Source organism: Erpetoichthys calabaricus, chromosome 6, assembly GCF_900747795.2.
Source record: "Erpetoichthys calabaricus chromosome 6, fErpCal1.3, whole genome shotgun sequence".
Classification (NCBI taxonomy): Eukaryota; Metazoa; Chordata; class Cladistia; order Polypteriformes; family Polypteridae; genus Erpetoichthys; species Erpetoichthys calabaricus.
The window spans coordinates 140,819,987-140,838,698 of record NC_041399.2 but is presented as its reverse complement, the minus strand read 5'-3'; the positions used below and the strand labels follow the sequence as shown (position 1 = coordinate 140,838,698).

General features: G+C 35.9%; 1 protein-coding gene across 2 annotated transcripts in view; it reads left to right on the top strand.

Moving 5' to 3' along the window:
• ssr1 (signal sequence receptor, alpha) overlaps positions 1 to 16,773 on the top strand; it is a 48,609-nt gene extending 31,836 nt beyond the window's left edge. Inside the window, exons 5-9 of one of the 2 annotated variants that reach the window (XM_028803959.2) lie at positions 937 to 1,013; positions 11,564 to 11,642; positions 11,771 to 11,864; positions 16,082 to 16,096; positions 16,617 to 16,773. In XM_028803959.2, the coding sequence (XP_028659792.1) occupies positions 937 to 1,013; positions 11,564 to 11,642; positions 11,771 to 11,864; positions 16,082 to 16,096; positions 16,617 to 16,684 (333 nt within the window). In that variant the 3' untranslated portion in view covers positions 16,685 to 16,773. The remainder of the gene's footprint in view (positions 1 to 936; positions 1,014 to 11,563; positions 11,643 to 11,770; positions 11,865 to 16,081; positions 16,097 to 16,616) is intronic. The other variant, XM_028803960.2, reaches the window with a different exon arrangement.
• Positions 16,774 to 18,712: the final 1,939 nt, after the last annotated feature.

Here is an 18,712-nt window from a genome sequence, read left to right as displayed (position 1 = left end):
TATCTAATAGTCTAACCAGTAGGTCCTAATTTGATGGCAGAAAACAGCTATTTGACTGCAGTTTTAATCCTCATTTGAAGTATTTTCAGTTCTCTTCATAACACTGCTAATCAACCTTCAGGTGCTATGCACGCTACTGGCACCAACTGGTTTACCCCACTAGTGTTCACTGGTACATCCTGCTGTGCACTCTCGTGCTTCTTGTAAATGCCAATCCAGTTTGTCCTTTTTAAAAGCAATTTAATCACAATGAAAAAAACGTCAAATGTAAGATTTTCCATTTTAATTACTTGAAAAATTAACCATTTAAAGAAGATGTTCAGTGTCCTTAATATAGTTAATTTTACTTATGTCTTGCAACTGATGTTCACAGTAAGCTATCAATAGTATAATTTACAAGCTTTTTTTTCCTCCAGTAAATGTTTAAATTTAAAAAGTCAAAACAGCAGGTTTTTTTTTTTTTTTTTTGGTTACTTTTTGAATTTACGAAAAAAAGGCAGACTTTTTGCAGGCATATTTGGCAACCAGGCTCCTGGTCGCCCCCTGTACGTTTGAGTTTATTCCTCCACCAATGCATATGCTCAGCCTTATGAGCAGCAAGGTTTGAACGTCTTATGCTGTGCGGTTTCCTGCAGAGCAAGTGCACCAGTGTATTTTCATATGTCTTTGTTGTGGAAATTATGCAGCTCCAAAAAGAATGTACATGTAAATGAGCCCTAAATATTTCCTGATCATGGTGCTAGACAGTGTCACATGTTGGTTGGACATACAAATTTCACTGTTCTCTGTGCACTTGACAGTGTAACTGAGGTGTTTAGTTTTTTCCTTGCTTTTTTTATATCACAATAATAACCCACAATTTGAATTGTTTGAAGTTCTGGTTTACTGAATAAAAGTTCAGTTTTCACTTGAACGTCTTCGGTCTTTATTTTTCAGGGCAATGTTTTCCAAGATGCAGTTTTTAACCAAACGGTTACAATCACAGAGAGAGAAGATGGCTTGGATGGAGAAACGTAAGTAGTTTATTCAGGAAATTTACATCGTTGATGGTTCTTTGTATCCAGTCTGTTAAATACCAGTTCTTTTACAAATGTAGTATAGGGCATGTAGTAGTGTGCTTTTCATTTGTAATTGCCCCATTATTGCCCATTTTGTTGATTACAATAACACAGGTAAAGCTTATTAGTCACCGAGATAGCTGAATGTATTTTTTTTTATTGATACTTATTTAATGTTGCCTTGCATTTATGTAACATGGCTGAAGAGAGATTGATCAAAACTAAAGAGAAATATTCAATGGATTGAAAATTGATGAACACAAAAGTGCTACTCATTCATTCTTTGAACCCACTTGCACATTTAAGTGCATGCCAGCACTAAGCTTAATTTAGGAAGCCACTTTAGTGAGGATATACATTCATCACAGAACGCTTGCTCATATTATACCAGTTCAGAGTTGACCGTTAACCTGACATCTTCTGGATATAGTAGAACATCGATGCTTAAATGGAGCAAGCATTCAAACAAAACGCAATGAGCATGCCAGGAATCTCTCCCAGGTACCTGCTCTGAAGGAGTGTTTTGTACCGTCACAGGGGTGCTTTATGTAGAGTATTAAAGCCTACTTTAGAGATTGAAAGTGAAAATTGTTCACTAGATATCACAAATAAATGGGAATGTTAACAATGCTGAAAATGGTTTATGTAAAGTCATATACAAATATTTGTGTTCTTTGATAGGGTAAGTGCGTATTATAGCTTTAACATTAAAAGTTATATTTGGTTAAAAGAACTGTGAGGCAGTGCAGCATAAATGTTAAACCCTGGACTTCTGTCCGGTTATCTTTCAATTGTAATTGAGAAAGCAAACATTGTTTGGAACTGCAGATGTACTGGTTTCTTGACTGTTTCCTTCACTGAGCTGATGATGCTATTCATGTTTCCGGTCCAGCTTTGAGACTCTTCCTCCATGGCTGCCCTGTAATGGGTCTGAGATCTGTTTTACTACTGGCCCTGCTCACCTAGGGTCAGTGACAACTAGGTCTGCCACATTTGTTCCCACTTTTGTGATCCAGAAGCTTCATTGGTGTTTGTAGATGGAGAAGCAGAAGTAGGAAGTTCTCAGCTGACTTTCCCCTGCACTGCTGCTGCAAATGACATTCCAGATCCTGGATCACATCCATGAGACTCTACAGCAAGTCCATTGTGGTCTTGTTTGTGACACTGCAAGCATTGTGTTTTTATAGGTGCACCTGTAGCTGGTAATGGGATGCTAGCTCATACGATGGGTGACTTATCCATGCCTGAAGCAACTGTCAGTGCTATATTATGTTACCTATGTTAATAGTACTAGGGTGTTGTACCGTGTTTGCCATTGTGAGTGTAGTGCGAAATGAAGCAAAATTACACCTTTTATTGGCTAACTAAAAAGATTACAATGTGTAAGCTTTCGAGGCAACTCAGGCCCCTTCTTCAGGCAAGATGTACATGATTAATCCCATTATTCTTAAGGTCCAATAGAAAAATGTCATCAACATTCAAGTTGGCAACAGTAACCCTCAAAACATCTGCAACTATGAGAAACCACTTATTATTGGAGCACAATGGTGATGGGCACTCTCCATTAAGTCATGGTCTTTGTTGGAGAAACTAAGATAAATGTTGGCATGCAAGTCAGTGAGAGAAATGTATCGGGATCAAACTTGTGCTATCAATGCATTGATTAAAAGAGTTAAAAATGGACAAGGAATTGAGCAGATTTTTTATTTTTCCCCAGGAACAGGTCTTTGCAATGCAGTCAATTCAAAGTGACACACTCGCATACACCTCATTATACATAAAATGTAGAAGTTAGATGTTTCATGGCCCAGGAGTCGCAGGGACAGTTCAACTCATTACAGCATTGCAGCAGTTTTCTTCAATTTCATTGTTCCTTTGTAAAAGTGACAATGACAATAAAGATCTATCTAAAATAGAGCTATTTAAAAAGACACACAGAAGCCTTTTTGCTTCTCAGAATAAAGTAATTTACTGGTGTCAATATAAAAGTCCCAAAATCACTGAATTCTTGTTGTAAGGTGCAAGATCTCATTTGTTATAAATGATAAAACCATGTAGCTGGTTAACTTTATAGGCTTATGTGAGGAGGAGGAGGTTAGTTGCTTGCGCTGATACAGCTAAAGTGTAAAAACTAAGTTTTGATTATTATAACACTGTGCTGTTCAAATACTTTGGATAAACACCTCTCCATTAAATGATTGTTTGTGAGGTTTTCATTTACATTTTACCCAAGAAATTTTACCAACACCCGGCTCCTGCACTCAGTAAAGAGGGCTATATAAAAATTAGCTGACCTGAATTGAACAGTTTTTTTGCATCTTCCACAATGTGCTTGCTTTTCAGTGCACACTGACAATTGCTTTTTAAGCCCTATTCTTTCTCAAAACTGACCATACGTACAGTATACCCATTCAAATAAAGCTTTTCAAAATGAACTGAAATCCAACACACAAAATGAACAATGTTTTTTTCATTCTAAACAAAAGCCAACTAAATAAAATGTACCTAAATAAATAAACTGCATTATTTTGATTGGCAGAAAATGAAATTGTAGACTTATGTTTCCCTCAATGCTACACTCTTTGGGTGTAGACCACCACATCCAAACAGTGGATCTGTTTCAAAAATTAGCAAAATATTGGTCACTTACTGTCACCCAAATGCCTGCCTCACTTGATGAGGATAAAGATGGCTGGGACTGATCTCTAGCCAGTCAACTCGGGTATCACTACCTAAAAACACATTTTTGTTTTTGGTTAAAGTGTGAAGAGCAGTGGCCTGCTAAGGAGTGCAGGATGAAGGAAGATTATATGGCACACACAGTTATCCACTGACTTGAATGCTTGTACTCCCAAGTTATAAGATAGTAACACTGTGGGGAGTCATTTCATGGCATGTTTTGGAACTGATCACCTTGTGAAAGGGAAGTTAGAAGATCATGGCCATGATGTAAAATCATAATTGGCAGTTTCAGTCAACCAGATCGCCGCTCATGTAAGGACTTGAAAGAATTCTTAGACAAGCACCTAAATCAGCATTTTCAACCATGATGAAGCACAAAATGAGGAAAATTGTCCTTAAAGAATAATGATTGGTCTCGTCCGTTATAGGAGATGGATGTCTGAAGCAGAGCTCTGCTAGCAGCGGCTTTATTTTCCCCGCGTATTTCATATTATTTAGAGGTATCCTGTATTTATCCCGACCAAGGAACTTCCACTACAATATACAAGCATGAGTAACAAGAAGAAAAGTCAGAAAGAACCGGAAAAGAAACTTAAAGCTGCATCAAAGTCTGGACAGACTTCCGGCCTGAGTGCAAGGTATGGCCTCACGGAGACTGACCTGGAACAGGCAGACGAATGCGCAGATTTCCTGGGACCCCGCTCCATTGTATCGTCTCCAGTCGAGAGTGAAAATGGGAGCGAAGGTGCAAGTGGTACAGGTCGCGATGGATCGCCGATTTCTGAGGATCATTCGAGACTAGAAAAGGCCCTGCAGGATGTGCTCTCATCTACTCATCACGAGCCTGCAGCATCTGCTGTGAAAGGAGCTGCATTTCCACTCGCGGAGCACGAAAGCCGAAGCGAACTGTCCGAACTGAAAGAGATGATTGCTACACTGGCCACTGCCATGGTTACGGCCATGAATGAGCTTAAGAAAGATAACAAGAATGATCTCAAGAAGGATAACAAAGATAAGGAAACACGTCTATTTAAACGTTTTGACGTGAACTTTAAAGGCATGTTGGAGAAATTAGTGGAACACATTGAAGAAACTAATTCCAAACTGAAAATGCTTGCTGACCAGATTAATGACGTTCAGATCAGCTGGAAGACGTTAAGCAGGGACTCACGGCTCGAGTTGAAACAGCGGAACAACTGGCGTCTAACGCCGATGAAAAAGCCACAGCTGCGAATTCCGAATGCAAAAAAACTTGGAGACAGACTTGCAGCCCTGGAGGATGGGTGCAGAAGAAATAATATAAGATTGAGGGTATACCTGAGAAACGAGAAAGCTTAAGCCCAGTGAAATTTGCAGTAGAATTACTGTCTAAAATAATTGAAGAGGCCTTTAAACTCGACATTGAGATAGCCACGGCTTATCGCACAAACAGACCAAGCACCTTTAAACCTAGGTCTTTAATTGTCCGCTTCGAGAGACTACGATGTAAGCTTGATGTGATGGCACTTCTCAGACACAAGCAAGAGATTATATTTGAAAATAAACTTATTCGTATTTTCCCCGACTTCTCACCATCAACAGCTGCAAAACGCAGATCCTACATTGACATTAAAAAGTCAGCCGGAAAGCCAATATCAAATACAGCCTCTTGTATCCCGCCAAACTGAAAGTGGAAGTTCAAGATCATTATTATATTTTCCTAAGCAAAGAAGAAGCTGAAAAGGAACTAAAGAAGCTGTTTCCGACACTTTTTTGAAAGTTAATAAGGAGCCGTATTCTATCAAGGCATGGGAAGGACCTATGATCTGCTCTCCTGATCCATGTTTAAAGAGACTGGTATTATAATTATACATCCTTTTCTTTATCTGGACTTTATATGTTTATGTTTTAATCAGAGTTATAGAGTTATAGACGTGAGTGTGAAAATGTGGAAGTAATTAAAGTAGGATTGTTTTTTTTTTTTTTTTTTTTTTTTATTCTACTATACCTTAAAGTAGACTGTTTAACATCATACCCTTGGTTTATTACTTTTTCTACTATTTATACTATCACCATTATACAGTACTATTACAGTAGGAATTACCAGGTTTATCCTAGATTAGTTTTTTAAAATCATTCCCAGGGTTGATTTTTTTTTTTTTTTTTTTTTTAATCTTAATATCTTAACTTAAAAGCGCTGAAGATTATTTCAAGCTTAAATACTGTTAATGATAATATTTTCGGCAGATAGTATTAAGAATTTAGCTGCAAAAGATATCTGTTTTAATTCTCTAATGTCGCTGCAGGGTGGGGTTTGTTTTGTTTTGGACGTGCTCTGTTTCGTCGTATGTCAGAGGACTGGGACATCGCGAAGTGGGATCTAGCCTCATGTGGGAGGCAAAATGGGGGGGGTGGGGGGATAAAGGGGGGGAGAGAAGGAGAGCAGGTTATATCTCATCTATTCTTGTAATCCTTATAATTATAAATATCAATGCAACAATAGGCTAAAATGCAATAACTCCTGGGGAATCTTGAAACTAAGATTAAAACTGCCATATTAACAATTAAAACTATAAAATGACATTAAAAACTCAGAATCAATGTCTCCATGATGGGACAGTTAACTTTGTGAGCTGGAATGTTAAAGGCCTGAATCACGAATTAAAGAGAAAGAAAGTATGCTCTCACCTAACGGGCCTAAACTATAAAATAGTATTCTTACAGGAGACCCACTTACTAACCAAGGATCAGTTCAGATTACAAAAAGACTGGACTGGCCAAATGTTCCATTCTAGCTTTATCAAGAAAACTAGAGGGGTGGGAATTCTCATACATAGAACAGTTCCATTTGTAGTATCAGATGTAGTGTCGGACCCTGAAGGGAGATATGTGATGGTCATGGGCAACTTATGTAACAGTAAAATGATTTTGATAAATGTTTATGCACCCAATGTTGATGATAAGGAATTCATGCAAAATCTATTTGCATCCATTCCCAATGTGAACACTCATAAAATTATAATGGCTGGGGACTTTAATTGTGTTTTAAAATCCACTCTTAGATAGGACTCCTGTGACAGGGGGGGACGACATCTAATACTGCAAAAATAATTACACAGTTTTTAAATGATCACAACTTATCAGACCCCTGGAGGTTTCTTACCCAAACTCAAGAACATATTCGTTCTACTCACCAGTGCATTATAGCTACTCAAGAATTGATTATTTTTTTATAGATAATAATTTTCCTGCCTACAATTAAATCATGCAAATACGACACAATTGTTATCTCTGACCATGCCCCTCTAGTGTTGGAGCTAAAATCATTAAGCCCCCTCACACTCACACCTCGCAGATGGCGTCTTAACCCTCTTTTATTGGCAGACGAGAACTGCACAGAATTTATATCCAAACAAATCAGCTTCTTCCTAGCAAGGTTATTATAGTTTTGCCTTTTTATATTAGTTTTTATTTCTATATTTTTTCTGACCTTACTTGGAAATTCAGTTTAGTTTTAGTTTTCCTTCATTGTGTATTTTTAGTTTTTAGTTTAGTTTTTATTTCACAAAGACATTTCTATTTTATTTTTATATATATTAGTTTCAGTTTTAGTTTTAGTAATTATGGCATGGAGCGCCTACGGAGTTAGTTTTGTGTCACAATCAGACAGAACTGTACACTTAACAGATTTGGATATGAGTTTAATGTTAGTGGAAGCTTACTACACTGCCTGGTTTACTAACTGGTTTTGTTTTTGTCTGATAAAAAAAAGCATAATCAAAACTAGACACTGAATATGAACAATTTTACACAATTTTATCATTTTTAAAATATTTTCTCATGAAAATCACAGGGGCTTAGGAAGAACAGAGCTCTTAGACTTGAATGAGTGTGCAGACCCCACCTAGCTGTATTGAGGGAAACAAAGAACAACAAGCATGTAGTGTCAAGGTTAGGGGCAGTGAGACTTGAATAGACCACCATAAAGGACAGTAAACCCATAATGAGAAGAGCAAGAGCAGGTAATAGGAGTACGGACAGACACAAAACAACAGAGATCTCAGAGAGTCTGAGATTAAGAACAACATATACATTATATAAACCTGTTTATCCACAGTAGGATTGCAGGAAATCTGGAGTCTACCTCAGCAGGTTTGGATGCAAGGCAGGAAAAAATCCCTGGTATGCAATATGTATGATAAGGCTGATGTTAAGAACAAAAAGAATATGATATTTCAACTATCTATTATGAGAGATAGAGAAAAACATTGAAAAAAGGGAGACAAATATTTTAAAATATAATTCTACTAATGGATTACTTTCACAATATCAGGTATTTTGAGTTGTGAATATGAACTGAAAAAGATAAATTAATAATTATGGAATAAATACAAAAACCCATTAGTATGTTTAGTTTTTCATCACTTGTCAGACTGTCTACCTTTGTTTGTATCGCTTTGTTGTTAAACAATGTTTTTAAAGCAAAAGTGTCTGGTCAGCAACAATATGCTGATCTTGTATGATGACCTAGTCAATCTCTTGATCAGTGCTGTTTTATTTTCAAAAACCGGGAGTGCTCTCCCCTCGATTTTCTTGTATACTCAGATATGGGGATGGACATTTGAGGAGTAAACTGCAAGACAATGATTATATTTTTATATTATGTACATTAAGGAACCATCAACAACAAATCAAATTAATAATATATTGAACAATTATTATAAAAGTAAGTGGAACAAATCGGACTCTGCAGCTGTATAAATAAAAAAAAAAATCGAGTATGTGTTCAGGTAAAGTACCACTTCCGGGTGATGGATTTGGCTCAAAAGTTAATACAGATCTATAATTGTAGCGTAACAACCACATGCCGAATTTCATCCATCTATCTAGTTGCGTTTTTGAGTTATCTTGTTTATGCACAAACAGACACACACACGCATACACACACAATTCCAAAAAACAATATTGTTGGACACTGGTTAGTCTAAAATGTCAAGATGCATCAAAATATCATGGTCGAATTTTTTCATGATTACTATACTTTGTCTATACTTCGTATATGAGAAAGTAAAAACGATTTCTCCAGTGCGAAGTGGCAGGTGAATTGCTATCAACAAAAAGCAGACACCTGAGAAATAAACTGTAACGTTACTCACTCATGATTTTTACTGTTCATATGGTAAATGTTTTGTTGACAAGCACATTCTGATTTCAGCCGTTTGAATTACATCTTGATATACAACAAGCGCAAAGAAAGGCGGCACGCAAATCGCTTTCTATTTCTCACGCTTTACGCACCCGCACTCAGCTTGCTCTGTCACCGCAAATGCTGCGTGAGCAGCCACCCTCCGTCACCAGCCACCGTTCACTGGATGAATATATGCGGGCGGCTCGTGGTGGATGACTTTCTGTTTAAGAGTTAAAACTTACAAGGGTTAAAGACTAACGGCAAGAATATTCATTCAAAAACGAAAACTAAAAATATTTTAGTAAATTATTATTTATTTCAGTTAGTCTTTCCAGCTACTTTAATAGTTTCGTTTAGTTTTAGTTTTTCATTTCGGTTTTGTTAATTATTTTATTTTCAGTTTACGAAAATGTTTTTTTTAATAATAGTTTCAGTTTTGATTTTAGTTTTCGTTAACTATAATAACCTTGCTTCCTAGAGACAAACACGTCCACAGAGGTTTCTGTAGGAACACTCTGGGAAACTCTAAAGGCCTTCTTAAGAGGACAGATTATTTCATCTTTCCCACAGAAATAAATTAGAAACCAAGAAAGTGTCAGAGCTAAGAAATGAAATTACTAGAATAGATGAAGAACAAGCCAGGCATCCAAATGAAGTTCTCCACAGGAAAAGGCAGGCCCTGCATACAGAACTTAACATCTTAACAACTAAAGAAACTGAACAACTTATTTATAAGTCTAGACAGCATTACTATGAACACGGAGAAAAAGCTAATAAGCTTTTAGCTCAACAAATTCATAAACAAGAAGTTCACAATGCAATACCAGTAAAGCAAGACTTGCATAGATGGTCAACCCTTCATCTCACTCTAGCCGGAAGAATTAACATTGTTAAGATGAATATCCTTCCTAAACTTCCTCTTTTTATTTCAAAACACTCCAATATATATCAATAAATTGTTTTTTAAACAGTTAGATTCAACAAAAACCTCATTCATTTGGAACTCAAAACACCCATGTATCTGAAGAGCGACCCTACAAAGACCTCAGGCAGAAGGTGGCATGGCTTTACATAAAAACCTGGACACAAATAAATGAACATACACAGGCTTGGTCCGCAATAGAAGTAAAATCCTGTAGTACCACTTTATATTCCCTGCTCTGCTCTCCAATAAATGCAAGTTATCGCAAATATACTAATAACCCAATTGTGCTTTACTCACTCAGAATATGGAACCAAATAACCCAATTGTGCTTTACTCACTCAGAATATGGAACCAAATTAGAAAGCATTTTAAGATGGAAAATCTTTTATTTGTGGCACCTCTGCAAGAGAACCACCTCTTTCAACCTTCGCAAGTATATCCAGTTTTTAATACCTGGAAAAGTTTTGGGATTAAAATGCTCAGAGATCTTTATATAGACAACATATTTACATCTTCTGAACATTTACGTTCAAAATTCAACCTCCCAGCTACACATTTCTTTTACTATCTTCAAATTAGAAATTTTGTTAAACAGAAATTACCCGATTTCCCCCACCTTGCACCCTCCACAATGCTGGAAAAAATACTGCTCAATTTCGAGGAAATAAACACTATTTCCGCAATATATAAAATCCTATTAGAGTCTCTACCTTTCAAAGATCCAAGAGGACATTGGGAAAAAGATCTCTTAATCAATATATCAGAAAAGGAGTGGAAGGTAGCAAAGCAGAGAATTCACTCGAGTTCTATATGCGCAAAGCATAGAATTATTCAACTAAAAATTATATATCGAGCCCATCTGTCTCGCTTAAAACTGTCCAAAATGTTTCCAGGGCAGGATCCAACCTGCGAACGCTGCAACCAAGCTCCTGCCTCACTGGGTCACATGTTCTGGGCCTGCACCAAACTAACATCATTTTGGGCAAAAATTTTTAAGTGCCTCTCAGACAGCCTTGGTGTCACAATCCCTCCTAACCCACTAACAGCTGTGTTCGATGTTCTTCCAGATGGACTTGAATTGGAGAAGGACAAGCAAACGGTGATTGCATTCACTACACGTTTGGCACGCAGACTTATTTTGTTAAATTGGAAGAATCCTAATTCTCCTATTACAAGTCAGTGGGAAACCGATGTTTTATATTATTTGAAATTGGAAAAAATCAAATTCTCAGAGGATCTGTACAAATTTTTTTCAAAACCTGGCAGGATTTAATGAATATTATTTTAGAATAAGAGAAATAACTATTACCGCATTTAACTCCCTTCTCCATCTCTTATTTACATAGATATTTACTTCTCCCTTTCTTTTGTTTAATGTTGCCTTATTAAAAAGCCTTAAGCAATTTTCCTTTAGCTAAGCTCTCCTTTCTCAGGGGTGGGGTTTGATTTGTCTTCAAATTTGTTGGGTTATTAATTGATCTGTTTGTATGGAATGATTACAATGAAAATTAATAAAATGAAAATATAAAAAAAAAAAAAAGAATAATGTCGCATAGTTCAGTACAGCTACAGACACTAGTAGAATCTGTTGACTCATTCAGGTTAAGTCTTTCTGATGGCTTCTTGTGGCCAAGCAACTTAATTTTGGAAAATTTGCCTAGATGTTTCCTTCATTTTATTATATGTAAATAATCAATTTCTCTCTCTCTCTTTCTCTCCCCCTGTATTAAGGATCTTCATGTATGTGTTCCTTTCTGGACTTGGGCTTCTTGTTGTTGTTGGTTTGCACCAGCTTCTGGAATCTAGAAAGGTAATATTTGATCTTTTTAGATTTGCTGAAATCATTTAAGATTTGCTATGAATTGACCTTTAATATTCCTTTATTCAATGTGTTTTATTTGCATACTTTTTTTTTATTACATATTTGGAAATATTTAGAGACGGAGACCAACAACAAAGGTTGAAATGGGTACTTCCAGCCATAATGATGTGGATATGAGTTGGATTCCTCAAGAAACTCTCAATCAGATTAGTATGTTTTTTACATTTTAAAAGGACATATGATTTAAATGTTTTTTTTTTTAACTTGTTGTCTATTTACTCAAATTCTGAAAATGTTTTTCAAGAATAGTTCTGAATCTTCATAGTTACTGTTGGTTTTCTTTCTAAAGCTGTTAAGGCTTGTTAATAAATTTCCTTATTTTTAATTTAAAATCTGATGCTGCAATTTAGAAATTTTTGTCGAAAATAGTTTCTTAAAATCTCTCCTCTCTGCAAAGACCACAGCTGGAAGAATCATGCTGTTACCCCTTTTATATTAATACTCAATAGAGAACAGTCTGCCTTTTAAACGGAGAAGTGCTCTGGTTGTTTGCAGTTATAAATGTGTGATACTAGTAACTTGTTGGCTCCTAGGTGGCAGCTTTTTTTTGTTTGTTTGTTTAATGTGATGCATGACATGAAATTATTGCATAGCAACAGGATAGGAGAAACAAAGAAGTCTGTTTTATGTTTTTCAAATGATTCTCTTGTGAAGCACCATGAATCCACGAGTTCTAAAAGGCATTGTGCCATGACGGATGTACATGAAACAGTACGCAGAAGAATGCTTTTTAAGTTCATGCAGCTATAAGCTCCTGGGCAATTCATAAATTAGCCTTGCAATCTGTGGTGTTGTAAGCCAGCTTCCTGTTTTGTTTACATTACCTTTTCCTTTTATATCCACAGCTGTTTTGAGAACTAATATTACTATTTATAAATACTTGCTTTAGTTTTTTGGGGGCTGTGTTTTGTGCGCATTTACATTATTATGCAAAGTGAAGTAACAGGTTTACCAAGGTTATTATAGTTTATTACATATTAACTTTTATTTATGTATTTCTGATATTTGAAGTTCAGGTTAGTTTTACTTGGTCTTCTAGCTGTATTTTAAGTTTTATTTTTTGTGTAATAACTTTTGTCTTGCAGTCAAACAACTGTAGATTTAATGGGTTTGGAAGTTTGTTTAGAGAGCAATATCCCTTTTTTAAAACGAGGCAAATAAAACCATATACATATATTTTTTTAATCGTTTGTGCTGAGCAAACTGCAGTTTTGCATGCACAAGTATCAAATCAAAGGTAACTGGAGTAAAGCAACAAGAAATGGCTAAAGTAGCCTAATACTGCAAAGAAAAGAGGAAAAGTGAGGAAACTCTCTCCATTGCACAGTTCACTTTTCTACATTCCCAACATATTGTGCAGCATATATTTTAACTTAAAGGCTAAATCTCTTGAGTTTGAGCAATTGTTCAGGCCCCACCTAGATGTACTGAAGGAACCACAGTGAAACTAGTACGAAGTGTCAAGGTTTAGGGATATTTCGAGACAAGAACACCAAGCAGTTCTTGAACAGGGAGTGAGAGCAGACAATAGATTTAGAAAGTATCCCTTCACTACTTGCACACTTTGTGTTGTAGATTTAATTTGAAAGGTTTGAATTTGCTCATCAATCTAATTCATTTCAACAACCCCTAATGACAAAGTGGAAACATTTTTCAGGAAAATTAGAAAATTTATCGAAAATCTAAAGGAATAGTGTAAGAAACAAATCTCTATTTTGAGAGAGAATGAAAGTAAGGAGAAAAAATTTAAAACATTCTGGGACCAATTTATTTTCACAATATTGGGAATTTTCAGGTGTAAATTTAAAAGTGAAAACCTTCAGCTCGGGTGTATAGACTCTTATGAATCTCTCATTATCGGTTTGTCAAGGAATGATTTTATTTTCAAAAAGTAGTTCTTCTGTGCAAATTGTTGTGAACAAAATGCAAACACCTGAATGAATAAATTGAATTTTTTTTTACTCGTGATTTTCTGTGGTTTTCAGCTTTAGGCTTCTGAATTGTGCCTTGATATTTAATAAGTGCAAACTAAGCCAGCAGCTCAACTGTTGCACTCAGTCACAGTCAACATGTGAAGCCTATGTCACATTACAGGACTTTTCCAGTGATTTTCCAAACCCTCATCCCCCCCATTACACCCTTCTTCATTTACATAATCTTTGCTAGTTGGTGGCATGTAATGTGAAGCTAGTCGCCTAATGTGACTGACATACCAAGTGAGTTGCTACTACTTTCTACAAACGGCAGGTTTGTCTGTCTGATGTGTTGTATTTTATATGCAAAATGGAAAGGGAAAAACTAAAGCAAGGGCAGAGAATTCTCGGACGTGTTAACCCTTTGTACTGCACTGGCTCCATCAGGCAGCATGTCATTGACATTCACAAAAAGGGGTGAACATGACCCTGCCTGAATGTTGGTAAATGTGACATGGGCAGCGGTTTCAGCCGTGTAAGTTGGCAATATCTGTGACTGCATTTCTGGTATACCCCATGACTTTAAATCGCGTAATGTGACCTTGACTTAACATTCTGTGACTTATGTACAGACCGAAATTCTGTAAGAGATCTGTACCTTGTAATGTCTATCTTGAGGCCTGGAGATCCAGTGAACAGCAGCTTTAAAAGTTGCCTAACGGTTGTGTGATACCAATTTCAGAAATGGCATCATAAAGTATCATTTATGCTTGTATGCTTCAGTATTAGAATTGGAATCTGTCCTGTCATCACTTTCAACTTCTAAAGAATTATCACTATTTTCACATAATAAACTGCTTTCTTCTTTAGCCACCTCAGACCCTGTTCTAACAGCCCTTCACCATTGCTAGCTGCTCTTCATGGAATACATGTAAACTCTGTGACAGAGCGCATGCAACTAGTGGTGGACAAATTGTCACAAGGATAATGTAAAGAGGTCATTTATTCATATATTTTGGTTAAATTCAAAACCGCTGCAGTGCAGGTTGGCCTGTGCGCAAGACCAGCTGGTGAATTACAAGAATGAATATTTTTTTGTAATTTATTTTCAGCTACTTTTCATAGTTTTGTATTTTAGTTTTTAGTCTGTTATTTATTAGACAGTTGTTTTTTGTTAATAGTTCATCTAAGTTTTTGTTTACAATAACTGTAGAGTGTATGGTACAAAAGACCAGAAATATTTGTTGAATGCACTCGGTATGATATGGAAACTTTATTTTCCACCTGTACCCCATTCTTTAAAATATGGGGCTCTTGTGCAGTGAAAAACTGAGCGAAGAAAAATCAAATTTGCCTGACAAAAAGAAAGAGTTTGACAATAGTACCTTTTACTGCCGTAGTAGTCTGATAATCTTGTGCATATTGTAGTTCATATTGATTTACTCTTAGAAAATGTAAATGTGCTTTTGCAGTTCTTAATAGCTACATGGCATTTTCATTACTGGTTGCTAGTGCATTACATTTAAACATTGCCTAACACAACTGTTTCCCAAATTAATCTAACTCTTTAATTTTTTAGGCAGCAGATTAGACTTGTAAAAGTGAAATTGTTTGACTTGCATTTATATGATGGGCACAAAATATATTTTGTATTCGAACTATAGACATATGCAATTTTTCAAATGCAATGTATTAGTGGGTAATGCATGTTTGTTTTCATGTCTTTTTTTTATTTCAGTGATAAGGCTTTAATAATACAAAGAAAATTAGGGATAAGAAAGAAGAGGGAGTTTCTTAATGCAAGCAAAGGCACTATGAAACTGTTACTAATGATTTGTAGCAAGTTTAAGATTGGTCTGCTTTCAAAAATAGGTAGTTTATGGTTTAATACATAGGTGGAAATGCAAGAGTAAATAATGTCTGCTCTGCATTAGACTAAAACAGTATACCAGTAGTGCATTTTCAATGTGTCATAGCTATTTTAACTTTAGGTGCATGTGTAGATACTTTCAGGAAAAAAAGCAAGCATCTAGACACCAAGATTCTTTAGCAGTTGCTGTCAGTTTCCCTTAGCAGTCATTGAGGATCATCATTCTTGGTGACATTTGGTCAGATTTATGTCAAGATCATTGCACTTTACTGATGGGTGCAAGAAGTTTAAACATTAAGTTGGGGGAGGGGGTTAGCTTAAGGGGATATATATGTATGTATGTATGTATATGTGTGTGTGTGTGTGTGTATGTATATGTACGCAATATATATAATATATAAGAAATATTTTTTTAATTATGTTTATGATGAAAAGTAATCTTACTGTTTTATTCCTTCAATGAATTTCTTGCTATTGGTAGACATTTTGCTGCATGTGTAAGGATAGACTTGCTGTTTCTTTTTTCTATATTCTAACACTGATTTGCTATCTCTCAATTTCCTTTCTTTACATTCTGCCCTCAGTGCAAAGCAGACGAGGTGAGATGTCAGATTTTTCTTTGTGTAATTGGAAACTAACAAGTATAATTATGCCAAGATTTATGCATCTAACCTTTTATGCTGTACATTTTATAGTGGTAGAAAGTTAGTTGTGAGAATTAAATGTACCTTTTTAGTGTCACAAAAAGTGACTACTTCCAAAGTATATCTTGCTGCTGTTCTTTGTTTATATTGTAATAAACTAACAACTAACAGTGCCTTAACCTTTTGTGATATTTATTAATGAAAAGACTCCTCACTTGTTGCTAATGGTACAACACTCCTGCAGAATTGATAGCTAGTTTTGTACTGATATTTGACTGCATCTTTCCCATTTTTCATCATTTAGCATTTCTATTTATTGGAGTTGTCCAACTATGTATGACCTTGTTAGATTCTGTGCAACACCTAGCTGTCAGTATTACCTCTTTTAATATGGACAAGTCCGCTTGTAAGAGTTGGATTGCTTTTTGTTACACAAGTACATTTTTAATAATAAATACCTGTTTTTTGATTTTAGATAAAGCTTCACCACGGAGGTCTCCACGTAAGAGGGCACAAAAAAGATCTGCAGGATCCGATGAGTAGCTGTGACGAGAACTTCCACCCACATTAACTCAGTCCATTATGTGGTAGATTGAAAATGTGTTGATGCCCAGAGAACATAATTGGGGGGGGGGGGGGGGGGGGAATAGTGGTGGGCCTTAACATACAAAAATTGGTATCCTGACTGCTGTGCACATGGTTTTTATAAAAAATTATTCTTGCATCAGATTACGGTGTCAATGTTTAGCCTAACCCACATGAACATTGTCAGTAAAGTTTAAAACACGCTTAATCAGTGTTGCTAGGTGTGGGAATTGTGGTGAAAGACACCACATTGCTTTTCAGCCATTTTTTAAAGATTCATTAAATATTACCAGCTAGATGTTTAAATCTAGGGATGGGCGTTATTAAATTGGTGGCTTCAGTAGAATGAAGCCATAAATTCCTGAAATATTATGAACTTTTGTATTCATTGATACTGAAAGATTACATCAGAAATGAAGATGAATACTGCTTTAAATAAATCAAGTCAACCAAACTAAAATGATTACTCGCATTATGTGTATGCCTCAAGCATACAGATGGGATTATGACATTACACTGCAAACGTAACTTGATACACGGAGGCTCGCGGAGTCTCTTGCCTGATTTGAGGAGAAAACTGTTCCTGGTTAACTTTACATTGCTGAAATGTGCCTCCAGTTTATTTTGCTTTTCCAAATGTTACATTTGTTTCCTAGTGTTTTAACTTTTTATGTTCTGCTGTCATAAAGTTTTTCTTATCAAATTATTTTTTTTAAGTAAAAATAACCACTGAATATTAAAAAGTAATAAAACTTTGAATGTCTGAGGCATTATGCGATCAAGCCAAAATGTCTGTAAATTAAAGGCCTCACTGTTTATGAAAACTGAAATGTGGGCAGCTTAATGTGGGTTTTTTTTTTTTTTTTTTAGCCCTTTAATTTGTAGTTTGACCCCCACCCCTTCCTGTTGCAGATGGATGGTAAATCTCAGGAAGTTTAACAGATAAGTGTTAATATGCTGTTTGAATGGGAGTTATGTACATTTGGCAAAATATGAGGAAGCTGCATTTTTTTTTTTTTTAGTTGCATCTGAAATTAAAGTCAAACCAGTTTGTACATTTATTTGCTTTTATGTCAGTTCTTTGAATGGGAGTTTGCAGTCCATTATTAAAATGTTTAAAAGACTAGTTGTGCCAGTTTTTGTCTATAATTTCTTTGTCTTGATAAACAAAATATTGTCTGGCACCATTGTGATGAATGAAGGGCCTGAGCAACACTATTTTAATTGTTGTGATCAAAGTATGAACTGTCACATACCATTTGCTTCACCTTTGATGTTAAAGTAACACAGTATACCTTTTGAGTCCCAAGTGACCTCTGGTGGCTAATGGATCTGTGAAGCAGTTCTCTTTACCTTTTAGAACAGAGATTTCATGTTGAACACTACTGTACTGTCTGAAGTGATTAAAAAAAAAAAAAAGTCAGAAGATTTAATCGGAGTATTGAACACTGATAGACAAAAAAAGATAACCGTGGTATGGCTTTCATTTCCTAGGAACATCTGAGTGCTGGGGTGTTTTCTAAACAAAGAGTTTTAGTGAAGCAGTATTTAGTTGAATGAAATTAAATCAAATGTGAAAAACTGGCTGTGCAAAAGTTTGGGTTTCCGTTGTAATTTTGCTGATTTGAATGCATGTAACTGCTCAATACTGATTACTTGCAACACCAAAGAACAACACCACATTCCAAGAAAATGCCTGCTACCTACTGTCAAATTTGGTGGAGGTTCCATCATGTTGTGTGGCTAGTTCAGGGACTGGGGCCCTTGTTAAAGTCAAGGGTTGGATGAAGTCAACCCAATATCAACACATTCTTCAGGATAATGTTCAAGCATCAGTCACAAAGTTGAAGTTACACAGGGGTTGGATATTCCAACAAGACAATGACCTAAAACACAGTTCGAAATCTACAAAGGCATTCATGCAGAGGGAGAGTGCAATGTTATGGAATGGCCATCAGTCTCCTGACTTGAATATCATTGAAAATC